This window comes from Thamnophis sirtalis, unplaced genomic scaffold (assembly GCF_051295495.1).
Source record: "Thamnophis sirtalis isolate CommonGarterSnake01/CBP01778 unplaced genomic scaffold, rThaSir2_p1.2 scaffold_2, whole genome shotgun sequence".
In the NCBI taxonomy this organism is placed as follows: domain Eukaryota; kingdom Metazoa; phylum Chordata; class Lepidosauria; order Squamata; family Natricidae; genus Thamnophis; species Thamnophis sirtalis.
This window is the reverse complement of record NW_028261382.1, coordinates 39,428,896-39,451,730: the sequence shown is the minus strand read 5'-3', so window position 1 is coordinate 39,451,730 and position 22,835 is coordinate 39,428,896. Positions and strand designations below refer to the sequence as shown.

The 22,835-nt window shown below is 53.0% G+C and overlaps 2 protein-coding genes across 5 annotated transcripts; one reads left to right on the top strand and one right to left on the bottom strand.

The window, feature by feature from the left end:
- Nucleotides 1–1,824: 1,824 nt before the first annotated feature.
- On the bottom strand, nucleotides 1,825–19,061 carry ARNT (aryl hydrocarbon receptor nuclear translocator). Of its 4 annotated transcripts, none has more exons than XM_087705017.1 (22): nucleotides 18,930–19,061; nucleotides 15,004–15,100; nucleotides 14,818–14,862; nucleotides 14,175–14,219; nucleotides 12,941–12,985; nucleotides 11,236–11,449; nucleotides 10,021–10,234; nucleotides 9,810–9,909; nucleotides 9,019–9,084; nucleotides 8,648–8,733; nucleotides 8,379–8,455; nucleotides 8,105–8,239; nucleotides 7,942–8,016; nucleotides 7,244–7,395; nucleotides 6,204–6,314; nucleotides 6,030–6,105; nucleotides 5,823–5,946; nucleotides 5,599–5,698; nucleotides 5,220–5,382; nucleotides 4,833–4,992; nucleotides 3,786–3,925; nucleotides 1,825–2,993 (listed from the first exon to the last, which is right to left on the bottom strand). In XM_087705017.1, the coding sequence occupies exons 1-22, from the start codon at nucleotides 18,952–18,954 to the stop codon at nucleotides 2,904–2,906; spliced, it is 2,340 nt and encodes a 779-aa protein (XP_087561143.1). In that variant the 5' UTR covers nucleotides 18,955–19,061; the 3' UTR covers nucleotides 1,825–2,903. The 4 variants fall into 4 exon arrangements, with proteins under 4 accessions (XP_087561143.1, XP_087561144.1, XP_087561145.1 ...); XM_087705018.1 differs by having other exon boundaries at nucleotides 5,220–5,379; XM_087705019.1 differs by lacking the exon at nucleotides 12,941–12,985.
- Nucleotides 19,062–20,901: 1,840 nt separating this feature from the next.
- On the top strand, nucleotides 20,902–21,101 carry CTXND2 (cortexin domain containing 2). The gene has a single exon (XM_087703681.1). The coding sequence runs from the start codon at nucleotides 20,902–20,904 to the stop codon at nucleotides 21,073–21,075; it is 174 nt and encodes a 57-aa protein (XP_087559807.1). The 3' UTR covers nucleotides 21,076–21,101.
- Nucleotides 21,102–22,835: the final 1,734 nt, after the last annotated feature.

Below are 22,835 nucleotides of genomic sequence, written 5' to 3'. Positions count from 1 at the left end.
CTGGTTTGTGGAGCCAAGGTGGCGCAGTGGTTAAATGCAGCACTGCAGGCTGACTGCTAGATCAGCAGTTCAGCGGTTCAAATCTCACCAGCTCAGGGTTGACTCAGCCTTCCATCCTTCCGAGGTGGGTGAAATGAGGACCCGGATTGTCGTTGGGGGCGATATGCTGACTCTGTAAACCGCTTAGAGAGGGAAAAGGCCTATGAAGCGGTATATAAGTCTACTGTTATTGCTATTATTGCTATATTTAAAAAAAAACCATTCGGCTCTTTCCTCCTGGCAATTTCTGCAACTCTGATTTTAAAAAAGGTCATTTTGTTCCAGTCAAATCTCAGCAGGTTTTGTCCTATCTTAAGCCTCATCACTCCCACAAGATCTGGGATAGAAACCTCTCCAATTTCAGAAAGAAATCTGGAAAAGTTTTAACCGCTCCCGGACACTTCCAACGTACAAGAAAGCCGCGGTTAAAATCTTTCTCCAGGAAAAGCCAACTTACACATTTGCACTCCTCTACGGAGCAACGAGGCACAAAAAGCACAGTGCTTTTTAAGACTTGTTGGCTTTCAAGGTGACCTAGGATCCTGAGCTGTTTTTCCTAGCGTGACTAAGGCAGACGAGAATTTGTTTTTTTTAAAGGGAAAAAACATGATGTGGAAGAAGAAGAAAAAAAATTAAGTAAAAACATGTGACTGAGTCATGCGGTTTTTTAAGATTTAATTCACCCAAGAAAACTGTGATTGCTTCTTCTTCTAAGGAGGCCGGTCTCCAAATCGATTTCTGAATCGGAACCACTTTACCCTATTTTGAGGCAGGGAAACTAGTTAGAAATGCATCCACAACCCCCATATGGAGAATTTAACCCTGAACCCAATTAATCACATGACTGTTCTCTCTCTCTCTTTGCCCCCCACCCCCTTTTTTTTCTTCTTCTGGATATTCTGGAAATGCAAAACAGGGCAACTTTTCCATAACTTGATTCTTCTTCCCCGGCTGAGGAAAATTATATTTCTTTTCTTTTTTGCAAACAGTGCAGATAAGCCTTTGCAAAGAGAGACCAAGAGCATCCATATACTTCAAGAGCCTGGCAACATCCTGATGCTTCCTACAAAATGCGAGCTTGCAAGCAAACACCCTCCAAACCCCCAAAGTGTGGCAACGGGTCCCCCCCCGGTTTTCCGAGTCTTTCGAGCGGGAAGAGGCGATGGCACAGGGTGGAGGAATTTACCTCTGGCAGGAGGAGGGAGGAAAGCTCCCGCAGGCAGAACAATCTTTTAAAATTCTAAGTTGCCACAAAGCTATAATGGAGCTGCAGCTGGATAGGAGGAACAAACAGCTGGAGAAGATGCCCTCAGTTTGGAAAAATGAAAACCGAGCCCTGCTAGGCTGGTCAAACCTCTCCATCCACCAGCACTCTACAGTATTGTTAGGGACACGAGAGGGGCCAATTTAGCTACCAATGGAACGAGGACTAGGAACTAGCTTGCTCTTTTTTTTTTCCTCAATCCAGAGCCATGTTCAGTTGCAGGATTACGGCCACCCAGACTTCCTGAAAAGAGCAGTTTCTCCTTGTGCCCATTTCAAGAACATGTTTGCCCACCACTCCCCCGAGTGTATGGCCGGTGGGGGAGGCGGGAATTGACAAAGCTTTCCACGAAGGGAGGAGAAAAACATTCTTTTCTTTGGAATGAAAAAAAGGAAATAAACCTGGACGGCGACGGCTGGGAAACCTGATAAGGGTTTTAAGGGACAACCTGTGCCTTTCGCTTCCGACGGGTGAAAGCAAGGAGAGAGGTTTGGCAATCTCAAGGAAGACAAAACGCCGTGTGCTCTTTGTGCAATTTTTTTTATGGCTTTTAGGTGTCCCCGTGGGGAAGCGCATACAAGGAAAGAGGAAAAGGGCTTCACACAGATCGGGAAGGGGGCGCCGGAAAGCACCCCGACCCATGATAATCGCCCGGGTTGGAGAGCAATCAACTGAGTCCCGATGGCATCAGTGCTTCCCTTGGTTGCCTCCAGGATTAAACCAGCATCCTTTCCCTAATTTCCGAGGACGGGACAGCCCCTCCCTGAATCAGGGCTCTAAACATTATTCCTAAAACAGGGACCGTTTTTCTCTTGGCAGTCTACCATGATTGTCAATCGCACCCCCCCCACCCAAAAGGGGGATTTTTACGAAGAAGATTGTGCCAGCACAGTCTCCAAGCGCAGAGCACAACGTGGCCCGAAAGAAGTGTGGAAAAGACAAGTTAACCAACAAAAGGACCGGATGAGGAGATTGGGGGGGGGGGGGGGGATGTCAGGCCACCCCCACCCACCCCACATTTCATTAATACTGCTTGTGAGAGAGATAAAGAGAGACACGCGTATCAAGGGAAGAAATACGGGGGGGGGGGGGAGTTCTCCCTGTCACAAAACCGCCTTCGAAGCAGGAGCCTCTCTTGACAAAATTCGGCTCCCGCCACGTGTATAAACGAGAATACAAGGTAGGTATAAAAGATTACGCCATAGAATTAAAAATTAAAGACCGGAGGGGGGGGTGGGAGGAACCCCTTGCTGACCATTTCCCTTCCCAAGCATCTTTTCCCATGTTGGATGGGGAAGGGGGGGGAAAAAATACACCCCTTCGGTTCCTTCTAAGATTGCTTGAATACGTCTCCAAAAGTAACGTCCGTTGCGGGCTGGCAGGGAGGCAGCCCCAGAGATTTGGTGGGGAGATGCAGCCTCTCAGTTTGCCTGTGTTCGTGACTCCCCCGTGAGGCTTCTCCCCACCCCACCCCGACACACAGGAAGACTTGGGGGCTCTTTGCAAAAAGTCAGGGGGAGCGAAGAAGAGACCCCCCTCCCCTCCTCCTCGCTGCTACACAGAATAATGTCCCATCAGGGGGGCAGGTCGCCTCCCTCGCTTACTCCGAAAAGGGCGGAAACATATTCAGTTCGGGAAACTCTTCATTGCTGTAGTTGGTTCCTTGTTCCCCCAGCATTGACAGCATATCCTGGGAAGCCAAAAGAGGAAGAAAAAGAAAAGGAAGGAGCCATCAGCAAAATCCGGAATAAAATAAGGCCTGTGATTAAATTGGGGGAACTTATGAAGGGTCCAAGAGGTGAGGAGACCAACGCAGGGGGGCGAGCCGGAAAAAAGGATCTGCGTTTTCCTAACCAGCTCTCATCCCTCGACTTACGACCACAGCTGGGACTAGGATTTCGGTTGCTGAGGGATGATGCGGTCTTTAAGCAAGTCATCAGACCCAATTTTACGATCGATTTTTATGGTAGTTGTTAAGCAAATACAGCTAGAAGGTCACAATTGTGATCACATGATAGCAATAGCAATGGCAGTTAGACTTATATACCGCTTCCTAGGGCTTTCAGCCCTCTCTAAGCGGTTTTACAGAGTCAGCATATCGCCCCCCAACAACAATCCGGGTCCTCATTTTACCCACCTCGGAAGGATGGAAGGCTGAGTCAACCCTGAGCCGGTGAGATTTGAACAGCCGAACTGCAGAACTAGCAGTCAGCTGAAGTAGCCTGCAGTGCTGCATTTAACCACTGCGCCACCTCGGCTCTTTTATGATGGCAAGGCACTGCAACCTTCCTAAAGGTGAACCGGTTGTCATAGTGCTTGAATTGTGGCCTGGTGACTCAGGGGTGTGTGTGTGTGTGTGACCATTGTAACGTCTTCTGAAAACGTCTTTTGATTTCGAGCCGTTGCTAAACAGATGGCCGTACGTCGAGGACTTCTTCCACTCCCCCCCCCCACTTGATTGCTTCTCGGTCAGCTGACTCACCGGGAAGACCTCCGGCTGGGCAGGCTGCTGCTGCTGCTGGACATGGGACTCGCCTGAGCTCTGCCACTGTGGCCAAACGCCGACTCCTTCTGCCGTCCGCGCCTGGAACGGGGCCGGATTCTGCCCGCTCTCTCCAGCAGCTGAGGAAGGATAGCAGTCAGTGAGAAAGACAGGCCTTGGGAAGATCCAGCAAGGGAATGGGAACATTGAGCCAAGATGGCGCAGTGGTTAAATGCAAGCACTGCAGGCTACTGCTAGATCAGCAGGTCAGCGGTTCAAATCTCACTGGCTCAGGGTTGACTCAGCCTTCCATCCTTCCGAGGTGGGTAAAATGAGGACCCAGATTGTTGGGGGCAATATGCTGACTCTCTGTAAACCGCTTAGAGAGGCCTGAAAGGCCTATGAAGCGGTATATAAGTCTACTGCTATTGCTATTGCTATTTAGAGAAGAGACGACCGAGCCCACTGCTACACAACGGGCGGAGAAACCCTCCCTAGTTTCTCAGGCTGTAAAAGAAACAGTGGGGAAACTTGGACTTTCCAACTTGTTCGTGCGGCCGTACTATAAAGGAGAATTGGCTCATCTGGTGTATCTGAAAAGGCTGACTGGCAGGAAGGAGATTCCCACAAGTGACCAAAGTGTCATGTCTGCAAGCCCTTTTCTTTTTGGACGTCAGGCCTGCCACACTTTCTACTGTGGGAAACTGGGAAGGGGGAATTATGTGGAGAGTTGGGTGATATGTAGCCATAACAACATTCTTCTTAGAAAGTCAAGGCCATCTTTTGTCTCTGCACCTGGCCGGAAGTGAATGGGTGGACTCTGTGTCTTCGTGGCAATGGAAGATTGGACCATGTGATGTACTTGTGGGTGTGGGGGAAAGATCTTGAACTTTCAACTGGGTCAGAAAGGCACAGCTAAATGGCCTCTGGGGTCCTTCCCAGCTCTGCAAAGAAGCTCATTTAACGATTGGACCACGAAGGCGTCACAGCTACAAGGAGGCCGAAGCCCAAAGCTGGCGGCTCTGACGGGCAGCCCAGGGAACTTACCGAAAGGGGCGTTCCGACCGGCAAGGTTTGGGTAGGGAGCTCCGGCTGGCGAGGCCGCGGAACCGGGATTCGGCATGGGGCTGAAGGAGGACGGCGTGGCCTGGAAGCTGCCCATGGCAAACGACGGGGGGCGAGTCTTCACTGGCTGGGAAGCCGCTGGCTGGAGGAGAAGCAAAAAGGAGAAAGGAAGGAAGCCATGAATTTCCCAAACTTTCTAAGAGGTGAAGAAGAGCCCGAATCAAAAACCCCGCCAACGAGAGAGGCCACCGGTCAGTAGGCGAAGAGGCAGCTCTTGGCGTTCTCACCCTTGACCCTAAGGCAGACTGTTTGGGGAAGGGGGGGGGAGATGCAGAGGAAGAAAGAACAGCCGAAGGAAGACAAAATTACTTGGGCCGCAAAAGGTGGACGCGATCCCGAAGCCCAGGCGCTTCCGGAGACCTGACTGGGGCTGGCATGGCGAGAGAGGTGGGCCAGGATGGGTCCGGCGGAGGTCGAGTGCGTCCGGCTAGGCTGCAGGACGTTCACTGGGGGCGCCAGGCTGCTGCTGCTGCTGTCGGGAAGGAAGAGCAGAACGGAAGGAAGACCCTGCTTGGGAGATCCTGACCGCAACCGCTGAAGGGGAGACCCCCCAGGGTGCCCCGTCCTCAAACACCCCCCAAATTCTCATCCTTTCGGGGAATGGGCGGTGCAGCCTTGCCGGAACGGCTGCTTCGTCGTAAAGGGAAGAGCCTTCGTGGAAGAAATGGAGGCGGCTAGAGAGCCTTACCGGAAGCCCTCAGCCGGGCGGGAAGCCCCGAAACTGTTCCCTGGGGCGAAGAGGGGCTGGCTGGTGGCCACCGAGTTGGCTGAAATGGGCTTCATCCGGTCTGCGAGAGAGAACGAGAGACCCCCCAACGGGGATGTTGGATACAGGCGCGGTTTGGAAACCGCCCCCCCCCCCCCATGGAAGGGAGATTGCAGGAAAAAAGGCCTTTCCCCTCCATCTCACACCTGGGCTGATGCCACTATACATCTCGCTGAAGCGAGGGTCCGGCTCCTGCCCGAAGAGGACCTCGGCCTTCTCCAGAGGCTTGCTGTGCTCGGCGCCAGGGGTGCTCACGGCCTGAAGGGCAGCCTGGAGAGAAAGAGAAACATTTACTCACCGCCTGCGTTTCCAGCCCGCCCCCCGGCACCTGCCCCTCCCCTCGGCCCCCTTACCTGCGGGTGCTCGTAGCTGGCTAAGCTTTCTCTCCCGGGAACCACGTCCAGCTCTGCCGGCTGTGCTGGTTGGGCCCTAAAAGGCAGAGACTCAGATCAGGGAACAGCCCGGGGGCGGTGGGTGCAGAGAGAAGCGAGCCCAGGGGCCTCCGAGTCCTCCAAACAGGCCTTTACCTGGCGGCCAGGTGCCCTGGACCCATCTCCAAAGGCAGGCTGACATTGGGGCCTAGCTGGGGTCTCTGCATCGGGTTCGAGCTGGCAGGGCGAGTGTCCTGGCCGGTATTTCTGCAATGAAGGGGAAGGAAAACCATGAGGCAGCCCCTTCGGGGACACAGACCGGGGGGGGGTGGGGGGGAGGCTTGGCACCCAGGAGTTAAACTCCTCGGTCGAACCAAGGAAGCTTTCGCAGCTTTGCAAAGCACTCCAGGCCATCAACGTCCGTCAACTCCCAAAGCCCTCTGAGATGCTGCTCCTGCCTTTCCAGGAAGACCCTCATCCTTGGGGGGCTCCTGAGGCAACGTGGACTCTTGCCGCTTGGTCTGCAGACCTCCCCCCCCATCCCCTCCAGCCCCTCTTGGTTTAGGCGCGGTGGTTTTTTCCTGCCCCCCAACCCTGAAGCTAAACAATGGAGATGGGGATGGAGATGGTTGGTTTTTCCGGAGACCGCAACGGTTAAACCCATATAGCAATAGCAGTTAGACTTATATACCGCTTCATAGGCCTTTCAGGCCTCTCTAAGCGGTTTACAGAGAGTCAGCATATTGCCCCCAACAATCTGGGTCCTCATTTTACCCACCTCGGAAGGATGGAAGGCTGAGTCAACCCTGAGCCGGTGAGATTTGAACCGCTGACCTGCTGATCTAGCAGTAGCCTGCAGTGCTGCATTTAACCACTGCGCCACCTCGGCTCTTATCGGCTCTCTCTACGCATCACTCAAGCCAAGAAATGATGGCGGGAGGCCGAGGGGCCCCTCCCGCTGGCTGACACCCCCCCCTCCTCCCCGTGAGAAAGTCCCGCCCGCTCACCCTGACATCACAGCAGGCCGGCCAATCGCAAAGAAGCACGGCTGAGCCTCTGCAGAACTAAAGTTCTTCCCCCTCTTTTGACAGCTGTGGGGTGATTTTCCTGGATGTTTTTTTTTGGGGGGGAAGCAGGTGACCGGAAAGCCCTCCTCCTCCTCGAGGGGAAGGTGGGCGCAGGCAGGGGTTACGTACTTTACGTTGGTGTTGGTGCAGATGATGTACTCGATCTCGTCCGAGTAGGGGTTCTGGAAAGTGAAGGAGCTAGTCCGCATCAAGAGCCATTCGCGGTTCTTGGATCGGAAATGGAACATGACGGACATCACCTGGCCCTTTAACTTCACCACCTGGAAAAAGGGGTGGGACCCCATCAGACGCCGCCGAGGGCCCGGGGCTGACCCGCAAGGCCCCTGAGGGGTCCCCCCACCGGCCTTTGGAAGGGCCAAAGCGCCCTCCGAAGTTGGGGGGGGGGGAGGGAGGATGTGCCCTGCCATCTTGCTCTAATACGAGGGGTCCCAAGAGACAATGGAGTCTCTTGGACTCGCGAGGCAGAGCGCTCTACGCCTGAAGTGGGGGGGGGTGTCTCCAAACTTGGCCCACTTTAAGACTTGTGGACTTCCACTCCCAGAATTCCTCAGCCAGGAAGTCCACAAGTCTTCAAGGTGGGCAAGTTTGGAGACTTGGCGGCTCCTGGGCCACTCCTTTCAACGGGCGCCTGGAAGGCCGGAGTGGGTGAGGATGGTTATGGGGTGGAATGCCGTGTTATGGACCCTTTGCAAGCCCCCTACTCTCTCTCTCTCTCTCTCCAAGCCCTCTGCTCTCAACCTGGACACCCATTAGCCAATCCCAGCTGTGCTGATGGCCGAGGTTGAGCTACTCTGTGGTGGGTTTACCTCCTGGAAGCTGTTCCTCAACAGATGCTGGTCTTCCGGATGGCAGAACTCGACGATGTCCTTCCCCAGGAGTTCCTGGCACAGAGGAGAGACACCATTTGCAGAGCAGCCCCCCCCCTCCGTCCTTTGGGGTCACGGGGGAGGAGGAGTTCCGGGACGCTACCTGGGGCTTGTAGCCCACGGTGGCCATGCAGCGGTGGTCCACGAAGGTGAACAGCCCGTCCGTGTTGTGGCGGGAGATGAACTCGGTGGGCTGACACACGGTGTTCATGTCTGCGCAGCTGGGGGAGCTGGTGACCTGGGAAGGAAGGGGAGAAAGCCCCAGTGAATTTGGGGGAGTGGGCTTTATCCTCCAGGCGACCCACTGTCCTTCAGGAGCTTTGGAGAGATTGGGGGGGGGGACGAGCCCCACACGGCTGCACCCCTCTCCGGCCTACCTGCAACCTGCCGATGGCCACCAGGCAGAATTTGCTGCCCTGTCCAGAATCCGGATCATCGTCGGGCAGGGAAACTCCTGGGAAGGAGGAGGATTTGAATTCACAACCGGTTCGAGTCCAGAAGGCGACGGTTTGGGGTTTCTCTGCCCCCCTCCATGGTAGGTTTTAATAATTACAAGATGTCAGAAACAAGAGGGGGGGGAGCCAGGCAGCTGGACCGTGGCACGATTGTCAAGGGGGGAGAAGGGGGGGAGGCCCAGGTAAGTTACCTGCCGGTGGCCAAGCTTTGATGTAGCCCGTGCAGTGGACAACCACAAAATGGGGCTCCCCCTCTTTGATGGCACCCAGCCCGTTCCTGGAAGGAGAAGAGATTTGACAAGGTTTTATAAGTGACCGAAACCCAGATAAATCTGTCCTTCTTTTGAAATCTGAAAGCCGCCGGGCTGTCCCCTTCCAAATGAACCCCCCCCCCAAATGGCACCGAAGACCTTCTTCTTTTGCAATCCCTGCTCTCAAAGAAAAAAAGGGGGACCCTCTGCTCTTCCCCTCCACCCCCCCGGCCTTTACATTTCCCCCCCCCCAAAAAAAAACCTGGCATCTTCATCCTCCGTCATTTCCTTCCCTCCCCGCCATCATTTACCTGCACCGATTCCTCATGTAGCTGAGCCGGTTCATGGAGACGGGATCGACGGTTGCGTTCCCACATCTGCAGAACCAGGGATTAAAAAAGAAAAAAAATATATCCGGATTTCGGCGAGAGAGAGAGAGACGTTGCCTGCAGAGGCCTCCACGGCACGGGTCAGCTAAACTGGCAGGGCCCCCCCCCCGTCCCTCAGAAAGGTGTCCTGGCCAGTGTTACGTGAGCCCTTCCCTCTGCTGACCGAACTACCCGTCCTTCAGTCCTTTTCCCTGTTGAACGGTGGTTAAAAAGAACCAGGCTTAAGTCAGGGGGGGGTCCAACCGGTGCCATTTTAAGAGGGGTGGACTTCAACTCCCAGAATTCCCCAGCCAGCAAAGCTTAAAGGTAAAGGTTTCCCTCAAACATCTGTGCTGGTCGTTCCCAACTCTAGGGGGCGCTGCTCATCTCCGTTTCAAAGCCGAAGAGCCAGCGCTGTCCGAAGACGTCTCTATGGTCATGTGGCCAGCATGACTCAACACCGAAGGCGCCCAAAACGCTGTTCCCTTCCCACCAAAGGTGGCTCCTATTTTTCTACTTGCATTTTTTACCTGCTTTCGAACTGCTAGGTTGGCAGAAGCTGGGACAAGCAACGGGAGCTCACTCCGTTACGCGGAGCTAGGGATTCGAACGGCCAAACTGCCAACATTTTCTGATCGGCAAAGCTCAGCGTCTTAGCCACTGAGCCACCGCATCCCTATAGCAAATCTTAAAGTGGACACCCCCGGCACGCTGCCCCCTCCAGCACAACACACCTCATCCGACAGATGAAGGACCTACGGGAACCCATGCACATCCTCATGGACTGCTGACCCTCCTTCTTGACCGTCCCCGTCTTCAGATCCAGGATGCGGCCTGCGGAAGCCAAGCCACAAAATGAGGACTGGGCTGCTTCCAGCCGCCGAGTCGAAGCGGCTGCCGGCTCTCCCGCGTCCCACAACCGAGCTCAGCTGGGGGGAAACCTACCGCTCAGCGCGTTCTCCGAGGTGGAGAGCTGTTCCCGCAGCTTCTCCACGTCGTCGGGGTGCACCTGGTCGTAGAGGGTGCTGCCGAACCACTCCGACTGCGGCTGGTTCAGGACGGGCGTCACAGAGTCGGAGACGTAAACCACCCGGCCCGTCTCACAGGAGACGATGAAGAGGAAGCCGTCGGCCGCCTCCAGGATCAAGTGTTTCAGCTCCTGCGGAGAGAGAGGGAAAGTGAAACGGAGCGCGGGCCGGAGGCTGCGGCGTCGAAAGGGGCCAAGGAGCCTCCTCTGATGCGGGCGCTCACGCAAGGCTGCCAACTCTCCTGCACCCTGGCCGCACCATGGACACGAGCCGCGGGTTCAAAGCAGAACTACGCAGTTCTGCAAAGGGCAGCAGAAGAACAAAATAACAAGAGTTGGAAGGGGACCTTGGAGGTCTACTAGTCCAACCCTCTGCTGAAGCCTGGAGACCCTATACAATTCTGGACAAATGGCTGTTCAGTTTTGGAGCGCTCACAACTTCTGGCTGGAAGCTGTTCCGTCGATTAATTGAAATTCAAATTCAGTTATGGTTCAAATTCAGTATAGATAAAGGTAAAGCTTTTCCTTGCACATATGTGCTAGTCGTTCCCGACTCTAGGGGACGGTGCTCATCTCCGTTTCAAAGCCAAAGAGCCAGCGCTGTCCGAAGACGTCTCCGTGGTCATGTGGCCGGCATGGCTCAACGCCGAAGGCGCATGGAACGTTGTTCCCTTCCCACCAAAGGTGGCTCCTATTTCTCTACTTGCATTTTTACGTCCTTTCGAACTGCTCGGTTGGCAGAAGCTGGGACAAGGAATGGGGGCTCGCTCCGTTACGTGGTGCTCGGTATTCGAACTGCCAAACTGCCGACCTTCCTGATTGACGAGCTCGGCGTCTTAGCCACCACGTCCCTTAGAAGGCAGCATTGCAGGCTAATTCTGCCCACTGCCAGCAGTTCAATCCTGACCGGCTCAAGGTTGACTCAACCTGCCGTCCTTCCGAGATCAGTAAAACGAGGAACAATTTGGGGGGGGCAATAGGCCGACTCAGTAAACTGCTTAAAAAGGGCTGGAAAGCAGTGGGAAGCGGTTTATAAGTCTAAGGGCTATTGCTAGTTTCTTCTCCTCCCTCCACCCTCTTTGCTCCGGACATCAGAGGTCACAAACGCACACCCGCCCAGCCCCATCCCTCACCTGGTCGGTGAGGAAAGATGGCTTGTAGGTGCCATCCGTGGAGGTGTTCCCAGTGCCCCGCAGCGACTTCATGTGAGAGACGGCCATGCGCAGGATGGTCAACTTGTCCGGCTTGCGGGCCAGGGCGCTACAGGTGGGCACCATGTCAGAGAGCTCGGTGATGTAAGCGGTCATCTTGTTCCGCCGTCGGCGTTCGATCTCGCTGTGGTTCTCCCTGGGGATGGAGAGAGAAGCGGAGAGAAAAGGAGGCCAGGTTGCAAGAAACTGCCGGGCTCAAAAAGAAAAAGAAAATAGAGAGAGAGAAAGAGAGAGTTGACGGGTGGGGAAATGGAGAAAGGAGAACGGAAAGAGGGCCACGAGGTGTTAAGGCTTGGAAACGAGGATGCGTGCCGGGCATGCAGACCGAGAAAAGCAGGCAAGATTTCGAGGAGCGTTGCAACCTTCCGCTCGAAGCAAAACACGGAGAGCCACCGCCTTTTGGGAAGCTCAGGGAAAGGGCTTGGAGGACAACAAGGGTCTGGGAACGGAGCCTCCATGGGACAGAGGCAGTCTATCCCTCAATACATTCCCCGCGTGCCTGGTTTTCTTTCCATCTCCACCTGCAGATCCGTAGCCTATTCAGGCCTCCTTCCTTTCTGGCAAATTCTAGGAAACAGAAGCCGGACGATGGGAGCAGGAAGAGAATGCACCCACCTGCCTCGGGGCTGAAAGGACCATCGCGACTGGGGAGGGGGGGAAAGGAACCCCCCCCCCCCCGCAAAAAAAACCAGGTTTAGTATCAGTTTTGCAGAAACTTTCCTTGCTGCAAAATCATCAACACCCCCAAAAGGGTTTTACAAACTTTCCAACAAAAAGGGGGGGGGGGGGAGAGAGAAAATAGTCAATAAGAAAACCAGGAGCCGGAAGCATGGAATGGAGGATGGATGTGGGTAGTGAAGAAAGAGAAGGCTGTACGGGTGGGTTTTTTTAAAACAGGGGGGAAAAAAATCAAAGTTTTAGGTTGTTCTGGAGGGAGGAAATATCTCCTTTCCTGGGCCAGGAGTTCAGTGATGTGGGGCAGGAGGAAGGTCTGGGGGGGCAATGAAGAGGAGGAAAAAGAGGCAAACAGGGGGGGTGCTGGGGTGCTTTACGGCAAGTCCCTCCAACCTTGGCAACTGACTCGCACTTACGACGGTCGCAGATTCCCCTTTTGCAACCTCCCGACGAGCCCAGTCGCTGGGGAAGCCGGAGTGAACGAGGACGGTCGCAAAGTGGAACAAAACCCACTCAACAACTATTTCCCCTGGAAATGTTGGGCTCAACTGTGGTCGTTAAGGACGGCCAGCCTTTGAAAAGCAATTCTGCGGGAATTACGGTGGCGTCACTAACGCAGGCAGCCCCCCCACTTCCTCTCCGGCCCGCTCAGCCCCTCCAAGCAGGACACGGCGGCTTTCAGGAGTCGGCGAAACCCAACCAGTTTCTGCCACAGCTGCAGACCCTTCCTGGTCGGCTTTCCACGGCTTCTCGTGTCCAACCGAGCAGCTGATCCCCCAAACTCTGTGTCCACTTTCCAGCCCTCGATTGAACGGGGAAGGCGATGGGGGTGGTGGGGGGGTGGCGGAGGCTATGAGGGGTGGGAAGCAGAAGAAGGGGGAGGGGAGGGGAAGTGAACAAACTGTGGTTTGTCATGCGCCGAGAATCCAAAGCAAACCTCTGGCTTTCCTACCTGGCCAATCTTTCCTTATCCGCCGAGCTCTGCTCGTCATCGGACCTAGAAATAAAACGGGTGAGCTAAGCTAAAACTTCAGAGGGGGCGCAGGTGGGTGGGGTGGCCTCCCAGGCCAAGAAAGAGAGTGGGAGGGGGACCCAGCTTATGGGCCTGGTTCTCACCGGAAGAAGCCCAATGGAGGAGGAGGGGGTCGGCGTGCCCCAACAGCCCTAGCAGAGACTCACAGCGCAGAAAAGAGAGCGGGGGGGAGAAAGGAGAGAAAGAGGGAGGGGAGGATGGATGGATGGAGCCAGGAAGGTGCAAAGGAAGCTGATTTTCAGCCGCAGAGAAACTTATTTCAGGAGGTGGGCTCTGAACCAGGGGTTTAAACTCTGCCCCAAAAGGCTGAGAAACCGCCTTCCGTACAGAAAAATACCAGAGAAAAACAAGAATTCTTCCAGAAAAGAAGATTGTGGAATAAGACATTTGAGTCCCAGGCCCAGCAGAGTGGATTTTATGCCTCCAATGCGGCATTTTCTCAATCTCGGCAGCTTTAATAGGAACGGATTTCAACTCCCAGAATTCCCCAGCCAGCCAGGAGGCGAAGGCCTCCCCCTCTTAAAAGCTGCCACCTATGGCCACTATTCCATTTTCACGTCAAGGGCCGGGCTGTTGCATCCGAGATTTTGTTGCGTCATCTGCCAAATGTTTTGACGGGCCTCTTAATGAAGGAGCGAAAAATAAATAACAGAGGACAACTATAAAAACATCACCAAGGCTCAAAATGCATCGTGGCTGATTTGCAAGCCCGGCTGTAACTATGCAGAAATCAGGGTGGGGGGAAATAAAAAATAAAAGCCAAATCCAAAAGCGATTCCCTGAAACTGACAAATAAAGAGAGGGGGGGGGGGAAGGAAGAAGTTTGCAATGAACTTAGGTGCTAGCAAACCGTACACTATAAAAACACAGCCGGTCTCTTTTCCCCAGCCAACCACTTTGCAATTGTAAAAGCCCAGGCGCGTCCCTGCATAATATTAAAAGGCAGCGAAACATGAAAGGCTCTCCAGCCTTGTTTTAATGAACTCGGCTTCATTTCAAGGCCAGGTTAGGCTCCAGCAAGCCGGTATTTTCCAAGGAATCAGGGGGGGAAGGAGTCCTGCTTGCATCCGAACGCGGGAAATCCCGTCCCGCTTCTTTGCGGCTCAAGGAATCCCCCCGGAGGCTCTTCTCCTCGCTGGGTCAAAATTCTTACCTAGCGAACCGCTCTTTGTCCGTGGAGAGCTGGTCGTCCTCGCACCTAGGAGAACAAGGAGAAGGATGCCATGAAAAGAGTCAGCGGGGTGAATTTTGACGGATTTAAAAAAAAAACAGCTTCCTGGCCGAAGGTTGAAGCCTTCATTTCTCTCTGAATCGAGCAGACCCTTATCCCATCTCTCCTGCACTTGCTTTAACAAGACTGTCACTGGGGGATTTTAAGAAGGGGGCCGGACAGCCATTTCCCTGGAATGGTCCAGGGTTTCCTGCTTGAGCAAGGGGGCCGACTAGAGGACCTCCAAGGTCCCTTCCGACTCCTGTTATTCTGGTCTGGGGGAATTTCCTGACAATTGGCCAGTGGAACAGCTTGCCTCCGGAACCTGTGGGTGCTGGAGGGGGACTGGAAGACCATTTGCCTGAAATGGTGTAGGGGTATAAGGGTGAGGGAACCATGGCCCTCTTATGCTGGCTCAGGAATTCTGGGAGTTGAAGTCCACAAGTCGTGAAAGACACATTGGCTCCCCACCTCTGGCGTAGGGGCTCCTGTTTGAGCAGGGGGCTGGACTAGATGACCTCTTCCGGTTCTGTCCTTCAGTCCTACCTCTATAGCTTCCTTGCCAGGAAGTGGGAATGGAGCTCACCTGAGGAATTTGCTGTTCCCTTCGCCATCTTCGTCAAACTCCAGCCTGAAACGCAACAGCAACAAAATTAGGGATGGCGGGTCGAAGTCCTTCCAGGTCAGGCCCCACCTTTGAGTGGAGAAGGTCCCGCCTCTTCCTTTGCCCCCGTTATGGGGCCAAACCGCACGCGGACCCTTCCTAACGTACCCCGTCCTCCGCTTGCTGCTCCTCTGGCTGAGGCTTCCTGCGGCTGGTCCCGACGTGCCCGAACCAGCCCCCAAGGGAGAGACGTCCGATGCCATTTCTGGAAAGACGGAGAAACAGGACGGTGGGCGACGGCAAGGACCGTTTGGAAGGGGGGGGGCTGGCCGTTTATTTGAATGTTTATTTCATTTGTTTTATTTCATTTGTTTATTTCATTCATTTATTGAATTTATTTACCGTTCAACGCACAACAAAACGACTCTGGTTTTCACTTAACTCGCTCAACAACAGAAATGCTGCACTCAACTGTGGTCGTAAGCTTGAGGACGACCTGTCTTACATCTCCAACGTACAGAAACAAAGTCGGAGACTGATTCTTTCTCCGGAAAACTAAAAAAATGCAAGTTAATGAAATACTTTCAGTTGTTATATCCCGTAAAGATATTACAGACTCGATAGGAGGGAAAAACCCCCAGTCTGATATCAGCCGGTGGTTCGATTCAGTAGATTGCACGAAGAGGAGGAAGGATGAGAGACACGTAACAGATAATTACTATTAAGCCGTATCTGAAGCGAGATCTAAATTTTTTGCCTTCCATTTGAGTAGAGAAAGAATCGTACCAGTTCTCTGGACTATGGAAATGAAGAAAACCCACAAAGACGCAGAGGTTTAGCTAGAACTAACGGCTTGCTCCACGCCACTTGAATCCTAGGAAGAAAATTGATGCCATATGGGGGGGAAAAAAACCCGAAACTTTGCAAACTCTGCACTGAATTATGAAGCGCGGATAGATGAAAAGATTCTTCGCAGCAGGAAAACACAATTCGAACGGGGCGTGTTGGAGACGAGACGGCTTTGCTGGATAGAAAACACCCCCGAAAGATTCCCATGGGAAAGGCCCCAACTTAATTAAATAGCAAAAAATGGTAAAAGCAAAGAAACAAATTAGGGGAGCCACCTAAAACACTCTTAGAAGCTGCTCCCCCCCACTTTTTTTTTAAGCAGCTAAAAAGATGGAGGCAGAAGAACACAAGGGATCCGACACCAGATTTCCCTAGAATGTCTCTATAAACAAGGGGAAAAAACCCACCACAATTTCTTCCCAGAGAAGGGTTTTAAACTTCATTTGATTTCCTGGCAGGAAAAAAAAGAAATGCAAGATTTGGACTTTTGAGAGAGAAAAATACCTCGACTGCACAGACAACGCCAAAAAGGGAAAAGAAAAAAATCTTATCTATTTTTGCTGCGCTTAATGATAAATATTTACGGGCAGGTGGCTTCGAAACTGAACTGCAATATGAAAACAGAAGCATTCGGAGTAGCAATTTTGCAACAAGAAGAAGTCCTCCATATAACCCACCCTTTCAACATAAAACATGCTGGTTCTCAATCCTCTCCGGGCTGCAACCTCTCCAGCTTCTAACACCAAGCGCAAAAAGGACTTTTAAAAAAAACGAACGAACCTACCAATGCTCAGTCAAACCTGGGACTTTTAAATCCGCGGCTGACACGATCCGAAGCTCTTTTTCCCGAATGAGAATATTTGCAACTATTTGCCTCCAAAACCAGAAACAAAACACACCAGAGGCCGGCCAAGCGCTGACGTATTTTCCTCCCAAGGAATTTCCAAAATAATTCTGTACACCGAGGCAGCTGGGGCGGTGTTATTATCTCACAGGGATCCTCTCTATGAAGTTTGAATGATAACAAGCGACGTCACAGTTGATCCTATCCCGAACTGAAAAGAACGAAGAGTTACGGAAGTTCGATAAAAGTTTTTGCTGAGCCCGGAGGGGGTTTTTTATCAATGAATTATGCTTCCGTGCATGTTTGTGGCAAGAGTTTCTGAGGGCTGGTTAGAGAAGTAGAAAGTCTGGATAGATGATAGATAGGTAGGTAGGTAGGTAGGTAGGTAGGTAGGTAGGTAGGTAGGTAGGTAGGTAGGGATAGATATAATAGAAGATATAGATAGATAGATAGATAGATGATTGATTGATAGATAGATAGATAGATAATAGATGATATATAGATAGAGATATAATAGATGATATATAGATATAGATATAGATATATAGATAGATTAGATAGATAGGTAGAGATAGATATAATAGAAGATAGATAGATGATAGATAGAACTTCTGTAGATAGATAGATAGATAGATAGATAGATAGATAGATAGATAGATAGATAGATAGATAGATTATAGATGATATATAGATAGATATATAGATAGATTAGATAGATAGGTAGAGATAGATATAATAGATAGATAGATAGATAGATAGACAGACAGACAGACAGATAGATAGAACATCTATAGATAGATAGATTAGATAGATTAGATTAGATTAGATTAGATTAGATAGATAGATAGATAGATAGATAGATAGATATGAGAGAGGGAGAGATATAGATAGATAGATAGATAGATAGATAGATAGATAGATAGATAGATAGATAGATAGATAGATAGATAGAACATCTGCAGTGATTCCCTTAACAACTCTGGCAAGAAAGGTTGAAAATGGGGCAGAGCTCCCTTAACAAATGTCTCAATTAGCAGAAAGAAGTTTGGGCTCAGGTGTGGTCGTAAGTCGAGGACCGCCCGTACAGGAACGCGCTCTTTCATTTCACCTAATTCCGGGGCAAAACAAAACTCATTTTTTTGCCCACGATGGGAAAAGGCAACTCTCGAAAAGACACTTTTTGTACCTTAAATGGGTATTTGATTCGCTGTGTCCTGAATGAAACAGCACCGCATGGATTTGGCATTCAAAGCCGAGGGGGAAGGAGGGAAAAAACCCAGATTTTGCAATCGGGCTTTGCAAAAACAGCAGAGATTCAATCAAGCACAGCAGCCCTTCCGGCCAGGCCGGATCCCCTCCAGAAGGATCCGGAAGCCACCGCTGCCCTGGCTGGGAGCGATGGGACTCGGGGTCCTGCTCTGTCTGGGAGTGATGGGATTCGGGGTTCTGGCCATGGGGAGAAGGATCAGGAAGCCACCGCTGCCCTGGCTGGGAGCGATGGGACTCGGGGTCCTGCTCTGTCTGGGAGTGATGGGACTCGGAGTTCTGGCCATGGGGAGAAGGATCAGGAAGCCAATGCTGCTCTGTCTGGGAGTGATGGGATTTGGAGTCCTGCTCTGTCTGGGAGTGATGGGACTCAGGGTCCTGCTCTGTCTGGGAGTGATGGGACCCAGGATCCTGCCCATGGGGACCAGGAAGCCAATGCTGCTGTGGCTGGGAGCGATGGGACTTGGGGTCCTGCTCTGTCTGGGAGTGATGGGATTCGGGGTTCTGGCCATGGGGAGAAGGACCAGGAAGCCAATGCTGCTCTGTCTGGGAGTGATGGGATTTGGAGTCCTGCTCTGTCTGGGAGTGATGGGACTCGGGGTCTTGGCCATGGGGACCAGGAAGCCAATGCTGCTGTGGTTGGGAGTGATGGGACTCGGGGTCCTGCCCATGGGGAGAAGGGCCAGGAAGCCACTGCTGCTCTCTGGCTGGGAGTGATGGGACTTGGGCTGGAAGGAGCCCTCCACAGGAGAGGCTGCAGACTGTCTCCAAGGGCCGCTCCACAAGCAACGCAGGGGGGCAGTCTAGCCCCATGCACGGCTATCCTGGCCCTTGAGACGGGGAGGCCGCTCCTGCTGTCCTGCCGGTGCCCGGACAGCCCCATGGGGATCTGCCAGCCTTGGCCCGGGGGCTGGGGATTATGGGAGCTGCCTTCCAGACCATCCCGGGCCCCCCCCCCAGCTCTTCTGGGCGGGGGATGATGGAGCTGGGGGCGGCTGGGGAGGATGGGAAGGAGGGTCCGGAAGAGTCACGGGGACGCTGGCTGCGGAAGATGGGATAGGGAGTCCCGCAGCAGGCAAGGAGGGCCCTCCTAAGACCCCCCCCACCCTTTCCCCCCGAGAGCCCCCCCACTCACCCTGCCCCGCGGCGGCGGTTGCCATGGCTACACAGGCGGGCGCCCCCCCCGCCCCGACTCCGCCGCCCCTCGCTCGCGCCAGGTCCAAGATGGCGGCGGCGGGCGAGCCCTGCCGGGGCGGGGCCTAGGGGGCGGTGGCTGGAGCCATCGCGAGCTCCCATTGGCTCGGGCCGCCAGAGAGGGCGTGGCCCAGGGGAAAGCCGTCGCCGAGGAAGGGGGGCGCGGCTCAGAAGTAGGGGAAAAGGGACGGGGGGCGGGGCGGGGGTGACGTCACGGGCCAGCAGGTGATGACGTCGCCTTAAAGGTCCCGCGTCACGCCGCTGTCATTCAAGGACTGGGCCTCCCATCGTCCCCTGCCCATCACTGCAGGGCCCATTTGCCCCAGCCTAACCAGTCTGGCTTGACCTATTAAAACTCAATTTGCTTTGGTGCCCCACGCGTCCTCCTCCTCCTAAGGGAATCCCTTGGACAACAATCCCCATCATCCTGGGCCAACACGCTTGGGGCTTCCTTACTTGGAAAAGTTTGGGGGCAACAACATCCCTGGGCTTCCCCCAAGAGAAGGAAAAACCCAGCTCTGCGCACCCCCCCAAGGACAGGGATCCTTTGGGCTGGAGGGCTGAGAGTGATGGGAGTTGTAGTCCAGCCCAAAGCTCCCCCCCCTCCTTTACTGTGCCCAGTCCTCGGATTGTGGCCACCGCTGCCAAAGGCCCTTCCGGGAGGACCCTCCTTCCTTTGCTTTCTGCCCTGTTGCCCCAGCAAACAAGATCCAGACGGACCCCCAAATATTTGGGGGCGGAGGGAAGAAATGTGTTGCCAGAAGGCCTTTTGCACATGCTCAGGAACTCCGTCCAAACGTCTCAACCCACCAGACCTGCTTGGATCCTCCTTGGACAGCAGCGGGGGAGGAAAACAGATCCCCCCCCCCTCCAGAGGGGACCATCTCTGGCTCCTTCTCTCCCTTCCGCAGGGACGGCAAGAAACGTGATACCGTATTGCAGCCCCACCTTCTGAAGTATTAATGATATTTCCAGGGGCAGCTCGGAGAAGCCGGAGCAGCTCAGCAGAACGGACCAGTTTCCCTGGCGCGGCCTGGAGCCAAGGCCAACCAGCAGCCCTCCCACTCCCCGGCTCTTCGGAAGGACAAGGGACGGCCTTTGGGGTGCCAGCCGTGGATTCCCTGTGGATCGGAGTGGATCCCTGGCTCTTCCCAACAAAGAACCATCCCTTTCCTTGCAGCAGCACCCCCCCCCCCCCCGATCTTTTGACCAGGTTGGTGCCAAGCAGATTTAACAGATTAACAGAGATGGAAAGGGACCTTGGAGGTCATCCAGTCCAACCCCCCCCAAGCAGGAGACCCTCCACCATCCCTGACAGATGTCAGTCCAGTCTCTCCTTGAAAGCCTCCAGGGATGAAGCTCCCACAACTTCCAAAGGCAACTCCTCTTCCATGGGTTGATTCTTCTCCCTGTCAGGAAATTCCTCCTTATTTCTAAGTTGAATCTCTCCGTGGTCAGTTTCCATCCATTCTTCCTCCTCTGGCCTTCAGGGGCTTTGGAGAATAGCTTGACCCCCTTCCTCCTCTCTGGGGCAGCCCCTCCAATATCGGAAGATGCTATCATATCTCCCTTGGTCCTTCTCTTCACTAGACTAGCCAGGCCCAGTTCCTGCAACTGTCCTTCATATTCTTAACAGATTAACAGAGATGGAAGGGACCTTGTAGGTCATCTAGTCCAACCCCCCACTCAAGCAGGAGACCCTACACCATTCCTGACCAAGGGCAGTCCAGTCTCTTCTTGAAAGCCTCCAGGGATGAAGCTCCCACAACTTCCGAAGGCAACTCCTCTTCCATGGGTTGATGGTTCTCACTGTCAGAACATTTCTCTTCATTTCCAGGTTGAATCTCTCCCTGTTCCGAATCTCATCCGTTGTTTCCTTGTCTGGTGCTTTGGGAAATAGCAGACGCAGCGTTATGGAAAGTCCCGGGACGGAGCCCTTTGTGGATGTGAACCAAGGCATCTGCCTCGCCTTCCTCTCCCTGATGGGTCTCTTCCTGCTGGCCATGATGGTGAGGTGCGCCAAGCTGATCGTGGATCCTTATAAGGCCATCCCCACCTCCACCTGGCAGGAGGAGCCCTTGGACTGATGGCCTCGCAGAAAGTCCAGGAAGGATTGGAAAAGAAACGGCGATCCCTTCATCATCTTACAAATCTCTCTTGGGTTTGGGGCTGGACTAGAGGACCTCCAAGGCCCCTTTAAAGCAGCTGTAAAGTGAGATTTGGACATTAAGTGTGAAACCTACTGGGTCAGGCTGGACAAACTTGTGTTAAAAGTCCAAACCACAAAGTTCAATTAAAGTTCGTTAATAACACGTAAGCCATACCTGAAACAAAAGGAGAAGTAAGATCCCATCTCCTTATAAGGCTTTCTCTTAGAACCCCTTTACTTCTATATTAAAAGTCACATAGAGAAGAGTTGGAACTTGCAATAGAATAACAGGGACAGTTAGAAGTTGCTTAAAGGAAGTGTCCCCAATTCACTAACCACAGGATGTTCTTGCCAACGTCCCTATGTCAAAACTTGTGTTAAAAATCCAAACCACAAAGTTCAATTAAAGTTCGTTAATAACACGTAAGCCATACCTGAAACAAAAGGAGAAGTAAGATCCCATCTCCTTCTAAGGCTTTCTCTCCTCAAGGTAACCACTAAGAAATGTGTTAAGTGTTTCCGTGTTGCAATGCTTTTGAGAATGTATAAGAATGTGTGCTTCGATAATGAAGGGTGTTCAGAACTTGCAATGCTAAGCCATGGGCTCGCTTTCTGAACCTGGCTGCCAAATAAACTTTTCCTGTTATCCTGAGAAGTCTAACGCCTGTCATTTTCTGCAACACCTTCCAACTCTCGTTATTCGGTTGCTCCGCGTGGCCTGCAGGAAACGCAGGACCAAACTGATAGATTTGGAGACTGTTGTCCCCGCACAGCCTCCTTTTCCAACGGGGAGAGTTGGTCGCCTGAAAGACTTCGGTGGTCTGCGATAACCCCCAGCGGACCAAGAATTCTGCTTTCTCTGCTGCCTTCGACTTCCTCGGCGGAGACAGATATTTGCGCTCCATCCCCTGCTTGCAACACACACACACCCGCGCCCAAAGTACATGGGTTTTTCCTTGCTGATGGTCTTCGCTGCCATGATTTCATCCAGGATGAACTGAAGCTGGCTTCTCTTGCTAGTCCGAAGGCTCTCGGTAATTTTCTCCAAGGGCCCCATCATTTCATAGTCTTCCTTCCTTTGCTCGCAGCCTCACGGGACCTCAAGGGGCTTTAACCTTCCTAGGCATTTTTTTGGGGGGGGGGCTGGGGGCTGTAGAGGTTGAGCAAAAGAGGGCAGGTGATTAGCAGGTGAGAGCCGAGGTGGCCCAGTGGTTAAATGCAGCACTGCAGGCTACTTCAGCTGACTGCAGTTTGGCGGTTCAAATCTCACCGGCTCAAAGGTTGACTCAGCCTTCCATCCTTCCGAGGTGGGTGAAATGAGGACCCAGACTGTGAGGGCAAGTTGCTGACTCTGTAAACCGCTTAGAGAGGGCTGAAAGCCCTATGAAGCGGTATATAAGTCTAACTATTGCTATTGCTAGCCGGAAATTGTTTCTTTGGGGGGGGGGGAAAGAAAGGCACAACTCCTTTTCTTTGTCTGTGTCCAAGTTTAGCGGAGGAGGGAGACCATTCCCACCCCTGCTTGCAAAATGCAAAAAAGCAAAATAATAAAACTATTTTTTTTCCTCTCTCTCTCTCTAGCGTTTCTGTTTCATTCGGAGAAGCGCCATCAGCTGCCTCCTTTCCCTATGAAATACCCCTTTTTCATCGATAACTGGAATTTTATTCGTTAACTTATTCGATCTGCATAACAAAGGT